Source organism: Dermochelys coriacea, chromosome 9 (assembly GCF_009764565.3).
Source record: "Dermochelys coriacea isolate rDerCor1 chromosome 9, rDerCor1.pri.v4, whole genome shotgun sequence".
Taxonomy (NCBI): domain Eukaryota; kingdom Metazoa; phylum Chordata; order Testudines; family Dermochelyidae; genus Dermochelys; species Dermochelys coriacea.
Genome location: NC_050076.1, coordinates 32,964,990 through 32,974,817, shown reverse-complemented (window position 1 = coordinate 32,974,817; position 9,828 = coordinate 32,964,990). Strand labels below are relative to the sequence as shown.

At 42.3% G+C, this 9,828-nt stretch overlaps 1 protein-coding gene across 16 annotated transcripts in view; it reads right to left on the bottom strand.

Annotated features, from left to right (window-relative positions):
• The window catches only part of TFDP2 (transcription factor Dp-2), a 168,478-nt gene that overhangs the window by 134,843 nt on the left and 23,807 nt on the right, over positions 1-9,828 (bottom strand). For 9 of the 16 annotated variants that reach the window (XM_043492900.1, XM_043492899.1, XM_043492896.1 and 6 more), the window contains exon 2: positions 3,344-3,426. The exons of 6 other annotated variants lie outside the window; for them this stretch is intronic. In XM_043492900.1, coding sequence (XP_043348835.1) covers positions 3,344-3,358 — 15 coding nt within the window. In that variant the 5' untranslated portion in view covers positions 3,359-3,426. Of the gene's footprint in view, positions 1-3,343; positions 3,427-9,828 lie in introns of those variants that run through there. One more of the 16 variants, XM_043492904.1, reaches the window with a different exon arrangement.

The window sequence follows — 9,828 nt, the reverse complement described above, 5'->3', positions numbered from 1 at the left end:
TTAAACAGGAATCAGTTATTTATCTGATTTTGTCTTGTGGATGGGGAGGTATCATGGTGCGACGTTGCACCCCATAATGCTTTATAGAAATATGCTTATGAGGGTAAGTATGACAACTGGAATATGTTTTATGCTAGATATGCCATGTAACATATCTTTGCAACGGTTATGATCTACTGAATATATTCATCCTGTTTGTATGCATGTATCATTTTTATATCTGAAGTTATGAGCATTGGCTCTATGCTTGTATTTAAAGTGTTTGCTGTAGGAAGCACATAAGACAGATTTGGTCAACGTAGTGTGAAGGGGTTATTCCAGTAATTGGGAGTACTTAACTAACAATGGACTTTGGGAGAAGCCAATCCACATCTGAGTTTTTCTGGGAATGTTAGTTTGAACATGTAAACAATGGCTTCCGTCTGCAAAAAGCTGAATCATTCATAGACATGCGACTTGCCCAGTTGGCTAGAGAGACACCATCTTGTGGCTGTGATGTTGCACAAGAGAAAGACTATATAAGGCCCTGGAAACCCCCCCATTTTGTCTTCAGCTGGATAGATGGCCTCTCCACCCCAAAGAGATGCCTGAAAGAAACTGGAACAAAGGACAGTAACTATAGGGGTGTGAGCAAGGGCGGCAGGTTTGTAGAAATTTTGGTGGTGCCCAGAACCCCCCCGCCCCGCAAACTCCCCCCACACACCTGCCTAAGGCTCTGGGAGGGGGCCTGGGGTTCAGGCGATTGGGGTGCACGAGGGGGTGGGGATGCAGGCTCTGAGAGGGAGTTTGGGTGCAGAAGGGGTGAGAGGTCAGGCTCTGAGAAGGAGTTTGGGTATAGAAGGGGTGAGAGGTCAGGCTCTGAGAAGGAGTTTGGTGGAGACAGGGTCTGGGGTGCGGGGTCTGGGATGGAGTTGGGGTGCAGGCTTTGGGCTAGGGCAGGGGATTGGGGTACAGGAGGGGTGCAGGCTCTGGAAGGGAATTTGGGTGGGGGAGGGAGTCTGGAGTACAAGCTCTGGGAGCGAGTTTGGGTGCCGAGTGCAGGCTCTGGGCAGGGGTGGAGGAGGGGGTGGGTGTGCAGGCTCTGGGAGGGAGTTTGGAGACAGAAGTAGGTGCAGGAGAGGGGTGGGAGTGCAAGAGGGAGTTGGGGGAGGGGGTGTGGGGTGCAGGATGTGGTGATGGGTGCAGGGTCTGGGAGGGAGTTTGGGGGCAAGAGGGGGTGCAGGGGTGGGGATGCAGGAGGAAATTTGGAGGCCGAAGGGCGTGTTTGCGGAGGGGGTGTGAGTGCAGGCTCTGGAAGTGGATGGGGGGGTTGATGCTTACCTGAGGCACCCCCTCCAGCAGCAGCTCTTAGGCAGGGGGTCTCCTCATGCTGTTGTCTCCAGGCACTGCCCCTGCAGCTTCCCATTGGCCGCAGGGGCGTTTGTGGCAGGGGCAGCGCACAGCGGCACAACCCCCTCACACGGGTTGCAAGGTCCTGCTGGCAGCCATAGTGGAACGAGCATGCAGGAAGCCGCTCAGCCCCACTGCGCTGCTGGGTGGCGGCGGAAGCCCCCGGGCTGTTTTAAATTGCCCAGGGGCGGCAGGTGGGGCAGGGGGAAGCGCGTGTGTGGAGGAGGGGGGAAACTTTGCTGGAGCTGGGCCCCTGGGACAGGAATATTTCTGGTGCCCGGGCACCACGGGCCCATAGAACTCACCACCCATGGATGTGAGTGATTGCTGGACCCAGACTAGGAGAAAGTCTAGCCTGTAAATGAAGTTTATTGGAACATGTCTGAGGAGGAGATTTACCTGCATTTAATTTTGTACTGTATTAGGCTTAGACTTGCGTGTTTTATTTTAAATTTTCCTAGAATCATAGAGTATTAGGCTTGGAAGAGACCTCAGGAGGTCATCTAGTCCAATCCCCTGTTTAAAGCAGGGTCAACAACAATTAAATCATCCCAGCCAAAGCTTTGTCAAGCTGGGACTTAAAAACATTTTTGCTTGGTAACTTACTTTGTTCTGTTTGTTATTACTTGGAACCACTTAAATCTTACTTTTTAATATTTAATAAAATCACTTTTTACTTATTAATTAATCGAGAGCAAGTAATTAATTCCTGGGGGAGCAAACAGCTCTATCAGTGTTATAGAGGGCGAACAATTTAAGAGTTTATCCTGTATAAGCTTTATACAGAGTAAAACGGAATTATTTGAGGTTTGGACCCCAATGGAAACTGGGTATCTGGGTGTTGGAGACAGGAGCACTTCTTAAGCTGTTTTCAGTTAAGCCTGCTGTTTTTGGGGAACGTGGTTCAGACCTGGGCCTGGGTTTGTAGCAGGCTAGCGTGTCTGGCTCAAGAAGGCAGGGTACTGAAGACCCAAGCTGCCAGGGAAAACAGGCTTAGAGGTAGTCCCAGCACATCAGATGGCAGTCCCAAGGGGGTCTTTGTAACCCAACCCATCACACATGGCACGTACCTCAAGAGGAATTTGAAGGAGGAGGAAGTAGTAGACTTACAAATGAGTTCAGAAAGGTGTTTCATGAGTAAGGAAACAGACAAGGCTGGCATCATTGGCAGAAGGGAGGAAATGGGCATGAGACCCAACACAAAATGAGATTAAACAAACAGAGAGGGGGAGAGTTACATGAAGGAACTTAAAAGTGAGGACAGAAACTTGAATTTGATGCAATGGAAAACTGAAGTGCCAGTAGAGATATGCAAAATGGTGAAAGCTCTGGGCAAAGAAGCTTGGCAACTGCATTTTGTATGAACCAAAAGAGGAAGATGTGGGAGTAGGAATATCATAGGAAAGAGGCTTCAGTAATTAAGATAAGAGACAAAGCCTGGAGGAAGTTTTTCAGCTGTAGGAACTAAAAGGAAAGATTGGATGAAGGAAGAAAAACAGCAAGATTTGAGCTCCATAACCCCAAACTCCCAGTTATGACAGTTATGTTCAACTAAAACATTTAAACTGTCAATTAGTTGGAGGGGACTTGTGCACAGAAGACAGAACTTTCATAGGAGTTGGACAAAGTCTATAGAACTCACTCCTGAAAAAATGACCAGGAAGCTCATAATTTTTCAGAAATAAAAGCAAGACTTATTTCTTAGACTTAGCTTTTGTGCTACCTGTTTACAGAAATGTTGAGGAAAAACACCTGTTAACTAATCAAGCTAATTCTATGAGCTGTGAAAGAAGATAGATATTTTTAAAATATTGGGGAAGTGTTTATACTGTCATGACAGGGGGTTCTCATACACACAAAACCCATGTACTATAATTCACACTAATATCACAATTAATACCTGGCCAAATTCATAAGGCCAGAGTAACTGGTAGACCTTTTGGCTTATACTTACATTTTTTGCCGTCATGTCTGACAATATTTCTTTATATTCTGTAAAACCATAAGTTATCCTTTTTCATCTTCAAAATGTACATCCTGTTAAAAAGACAGATTTTAACACCTTATATAATTAAAATGGATTCCTGAAGTACATCACTAATTTAATGTAGACTGTAAATGGGTGTCTTGGGTGGTGATAATTTTCAGTGACAGACTAAGCATCACCTTGAGTCACATTTTTCAAGGCTGCTGGGAATGTAACACGGTTTAGGATAGCTATTAATGGTAAAGAGGTACCAAGTATATCATAAAGGCCTAACTATACTAAGCACTACTACTAAAAAAAAGAAACAGGCTACACGATTAGTAAGTGTTGAAACCAAAATTCCTGAATTGGTTATAGTGGGTGCACACTAACCCTGAACTGGAACTGAATGAATTCTCTCCAAAACCAATAGATGTTCTGTAGGCCACCCAAGGACTTCCAGCAAAAACAGCAGAGAAAAGAATTGAGATTCCAGATTTCACAAACAAAACCAGAAGAACATGCTTGTGGCATTTTTTTTTTCAAGCCTTCTTTCAGCAAGAAAGAGTACAAACTCAGTTCTCTTTCATCTCTTTCAGGTCTTTAAGAAATGAAGGATACTTACTTATAACTGGAATAGTCTCACTCATGGAAACATGCCTGCCAATGTAGCCTAGTCTGTGGGACCTTCTCTAAGCAGTGCCTGTTGAAGTGCTCACATGCCCCCTTCCAATCCTCCTGTCCCTATTTGCAAACGTTCTGAGAGTGAGGCTATAAAAAGGGGGCACACAGTGTCCTCTACCATCTCTGTTCCTTCCCCTGTTGTCTCAGAGAAACTATCTGTAAAGACTCTGAAAGAAGGAGGGCAGGGAATGTGAAGGAAAAAAAATACATCTCAAAGAACTCTGGTTATAAGTAACCAACCTTCATTTTTTCTTTGAGTGGCCTCTGCATATTCCCACTCACTGAATCATTTGGAGAATACCAATTTGTTGGATGTTATCAGATTCCAATGGCTTGCAAAATCAGTCAGACTGTCTCCAAACAAAAGGGCAGGAAAGACTAATGCCGATTGGCTGGCCACACTTGAGTCTCGTGTCAAATTTGAGTTCTCCAATTCAACAATGATATAGTAGCTGAAGACTATTTTGACTTTGGAGGTTAAAATGACTTTCTTCTGCTGGGTCTGAGAGGAAGCAGGCTGTTGATGCCCGAGTGACAAATAAAATACCGAGACAATGGAGGACTATAGAATTGCCTCTGATACCTAAATGAAAAAGTAGATTGTCTTCTTCTGGAAGCAGAATATAATCCAAGAGAACGAGCAGTCAATCTTGTCTTTTTAAAAAAAAAAGTCTCCAAAAGATCAGTTTTATTACTGAAGTCAGTCACCATCAAAGCAGAAGGTCCTCAATTTTTAATTTTAGCTGTGTAGCCAAAGTAGAAGATTTTAACCAAGCATATCTTCTCAATGTGACAGTAGATGATAAAGCTCTAGCATCAGAATCCAAAGCATCAAAAGAAGCTCTAAGAGCATTCTATAAGTGGTCCTCTTATCCCATAAATGAAACTCATAATAGGACACAGCAGCCTGATATTAGCTATCCTAATACCAGCCAAAGAAAACATCTTCCTCCCTAAGGCACCCATTTTCTTTCCCTCCCCGTTGTAGGGTGTAGAATGTGCTTGGCTTCCACCGTACCTGTTGCTCATAGCTACTACCACTAAAGAATCTGGAATGGGATGAGTAAGAAAATAAAAAAACACCTTATGTGGTAACTGGTACAGTTCATCAGCTTTTTCAGATATAGGTTGACAGGAAGCTGGAGTGGCTCAAATAGCTTTTTGTAGAAGACCATCCAAACTAGGCAAAAATACTCTCTATTTTCTGATGGAGCTCCCAAAATATCAGAAACAGGATGTGATACTTCCTCCACTGTCACAGAAAGTAATTGACAATAAAGGCATATGATCAAGGTTGGAACTGGAGTGTATATTCTGAAGATGAAATTATGCCCATATTTTCATTCTGGGAAGAATCTGTCTGAATCACATTCTCTGACTGCTGCTGTTCCATGTGCTCAACTACTTTCTCATCTTCCTTTGATAGGATATCAGATATTATAGTAGGAGTAGCAGATTGATCTGCAGCTACTATCCCAGAGGTCTTGATCTGATTTTTGGAAGCAGGCACACTTCTATATCAGCCATACTGGGGAAATCCCATAAATTCCTTATATGGGGGCCAATATGGCTATGGAGCCCATCAGAACCCCAGTCTGGAAACATGCCCATAGGATGAGGAGATCCAAAAGGTCCATGAGATGGAATAAATCCTGACTTAAGTGGTTGAAACCTTTGGGTTGTTTGGATCCTCTTCAGATTGCAGATCCGATCTCAGATCCGTAACAGATTTTTTTGTTTTTTGACAGCAACAGAACCCAAGAACAAGTCAGTCCTAAGGGAGGAAAAGATTTGCTCAGTGATCCCTTTGGAATCTTGGGAAGAGGTAACAACTATGGAGGAAAAAAAGACAAAATGTCCTCTGACCTGCCTCTCTTCTCAGGAGTAGAGGCCCAAGAAATAACTATCAGAACCTCTCTCTCTCTCCTCTCCCCCCCCACAAGAGAGAGCCTCCGGATCCAAATGAGAAGACTCATTTCCCTGTGGTGGACATTGATAAGCCTTTATCAGTTCTGATATTGATGCTAAAACCAATACTACTGTTTGTGCCAGTCTCATGCCTTTAGACATCTTTGGCTCCAAGAAAATCCTAGTATTTGCAACTTCAGCTATTAGGCAAGGTTTGCCTTGTGGAACCGATCCTGACTTTTGTCTAGGAACAGACGAGAACAGATCCCAGTCCCATGGATCCAATGAATCACCTGTATGAGATCTGGCCCTAACAGTGCTTGTCTTAGCAGCAACCTTCTTCCTAAGAACCACAACTGATACTCGAGCAGATCTAATGCTCTGACTGCCAGAGCACACAGGAGGTAATTCTGGTGCCAATTCCAGTCGTCTGAGGCACCTTAATTTGGTCAGATGCTTAAAATGGAGCAGATAACTATTTTTTCTTCATGCTCAAGCCTCTCAGATTTGAGAAGTTGATCTAATAGGGCTTCCTGAAATAAGAGTGTGCAAAGTCTGTTCTGTATCTCCTTACATGCTCTAGATATAAACCTAGAGCAGATAGTACATCTGGATGGAGATAGCCTTTGCCAAGACATGCTAGTTACTTCACATCATTGTCCAAAGTTGGAAAACTGCCAGACAGGAAAGCACATCTTAAAATCCACTTTCTTCTTTTTTGAGATCAGTCATCCTGCATGGAACCAAGCCTTACCCTATATTAAAAATAACTAACGCCTCACTCTAACACCATCACTTATCAGTTAAACTATAACAGAACAACTATACTTAAAAAAACAACAACCTATCAAAGCACCAGAGAAAAATAGCTCCAGGTCCATCAGACGCAGTGAGGTTAATTTACATCTGGTGTTGCAGGTACCTTGTTTCCTTTTATAGCCTCACCCTCAGAACATCTGAATGCTAAGGGGTAGGAGAGGGCACTCAAGTGCTCCTCTGCCAGGCATCGCTTGGAGAAGCTTCCATCACATAGATTGCATTAGTGGCACACACTCACAAGCAGGAATATGCAGAGCCTATATATAATGTATTCTTCCTCTCATGCAATAAACTATAGTGTACTGAATGTTACCTGAAATAAGTACTGAGCTCCCACATATAGGAGACTACTACCCTGAGTCACCTACGAAAATTTTCAAGAAGTTTTATAATGAAATGGTTCTAAAATTAGAGGCCACTACAAAGAAAAAATTCAAACTGATTACAGATTACTACCAACACACAGCAAGGCTAATAAAAATACAAAATTAGATTTAAATTAAATATTTATTTAAAAACTGTTTGTTTTTTTAAATAAGCCTGTTTAAAATTAAATTTGAAATTGATAACACATGTTAAGGCCTAATTTTACTATAATCTAATCTAAATTATATACAAAAAATATTTAGGAGTATATATTTGCTGCCAAGTTTTAAAAAAAGTCAAAACCATTGAACTGGTGAAAAATCACCGCCTAAGCTCCTGGAACCAGAGATTGTTGAAATGCTAAACCAGCAGTAGCTTCTTTGCAGATAGAGAGAGAATATTTTTTGCAATATAGCTTATTCAACTCAATGACTAATTCATTCAAAGTTGAGACACTGATTGGGAGTTGACAAAAGCAGGAAAGCTTTTCTTCTTCCAGTCTAGATGTGAGACAGTGAGATCTACTAGTTCTAAATTGAAGAACACGGTAACCAGAAAAAATCAGTTCAATTCATCACCTACACATACTTCTTTTGTTTAATCAATCAGTTTTAAATGTAAAACCTGTTTTGATAAACATTTTCATATTATCTAGTAGAGTTAAGGTAATTTTATTTAATAAATTCAAATGCTGCTTTTATGCATATAATTGAATTTGAATTTCCATCCAAATAGAACCTGACACAAAGCCACCAAGGAGTGGGAGGGCAGTACAGAGCACCAGCTGTCCAGTCTCAGTAGCTCCCCTCACTTATGCTCCTATCTCTCTGCCCCCCCCTCCAGTCACAGCAAATTTCCACCCCTCACGGAGAAAGGAGAGGGCTGGTCCCCCTGGCCTCACTTCATTACATCCCTGGACCTACCTGGGTTCTGGAGTCTACGCTGGTAACTAGGAGGGTAAGTTGTAGAACACCCTAAGGCACTGTGGTCTAACTGCCCCGTGTAAACTCTGCTGGTATGAACTAAAAGGTACCTAGTCACCCCAGCCTGTGGCTTGTGGTGACGAATCCGGTCCAAGACCCACAGGAAACCTCTGTTGCTTCACTTCTTCTGAGACCTTGACCGTGCAGTCTGTGCATGTGACACAGTGCCAGTGGAGAAGAATGTTTATACAAGTGTGTGCGAGCTTGCTGTGACCCAAGGACCTCTTGATGCCAACTGGCAGAGGGCACAAGTGTGCATAAAGGTTAAAGGGATTCCCTGGGTCCGGTATTTACATACTAGTTCACCAAAAAGTGTCATGTAAGGTCTCTACTGAAAGCCTGTGTCACATTGGTGGTCATAATCTTGTAAAAATGTATTTGTGGATAATATATAATGATATGTATACACTGGAAATCACGTTCTTAAAGCCTTGAAGTTAGAAGCAGGTCACCCAGAGTAACATTTCTTAAAACAGGTTTCTCCAGACAGGAGAAGGGAGACACACTTATCTCCTTGGCTGACCACTGTGCATGTCTTACAAGGGAAGTCTATTTGCATTCTGAGTCAAATGCTAACAAAGAGACTGCGGAGACTTCAGGACGAGAAATTAAACAGGAACAATGAACAAAGAGGGGAAGAACAAAGGATTGGTCTAATATAGCTGGGGTGCAGACAGATGCCCATGCATCCTTCATCTGGGGAGACAAGTTGCCAGTGGACTTGGTCTTATGAAAGAAGGGTTTCAGCCATGCTGGTTGAAAAACCTCTTTGAAAAGAACTTCATGCAAACAATACCTTATTAGACAAGAGAGCATTTAGTTGGGGAAAATAATAGGATGCATGTTATTTTATATATAATCCATTGTTTCCGCAGGACAAGGAGGAGAAAGACACTGGCCTAACAGCCCCCACCCCACCCCTGAATTTTGATCATAGGTGGGTTGGAAAAAAAACAAGCCACCAACACACAACGGGTAGTTGGTGGGTTACCTTAGTGAAAAGGCTGGGAACACTAATCAAGTGCATTGAACTTGCCAACTAAAAATCATGTTTTTCTTAACTGAACAAATTATGTAACAGTTAATTTATGTTGCATTTTTGATAGTTGTGCAAATTATCTATTACATAATTTATGGTTGACAAGTCAGCTGTTTTCCTTAGCAATTACTACAAGCACAATGCTACTTTGCAAACAAAGGATTTAGTCTAAAACTATGGTGTTGATTACAGGTAAAATATCACACAAGTGAAAGGGACCAATCTGCACAATATCTCAAAAATAGCTTAATAAAAGTGGAGATTTATTTTTTTTCCCCAACATACAGAGTACCAGTAATTTAGAGTCAGGCAAACTGAGATAGACATTTGGAGACAGCGTACCACAAATGTAAAATAGAGGTCTTGAAATCTGAAGAGAGCAGAGAACAAGAAGTGCAAGAAACTGTCAGATTTTGAGGAAACAAAGGAGCAACTTCATAGACAGACCGAACATTTTAAAGCTTACTGAAGCTCTGTTCAGCAAATCTGCCATCAAAAGCCCCTGACAATGTACCCCAAAGGAGTATTTACAGCGTAACCTGAAAAATGTTGGAATCATACCAAGTTAGAGCCATCTACGGAAATTCTATTTTCTAAGAATATTTGAAAATTACGTAAGAGAAAATAAAGAAAAGCTAAATATTTGGGATAGAATCACCATTGTCACCTGAGAC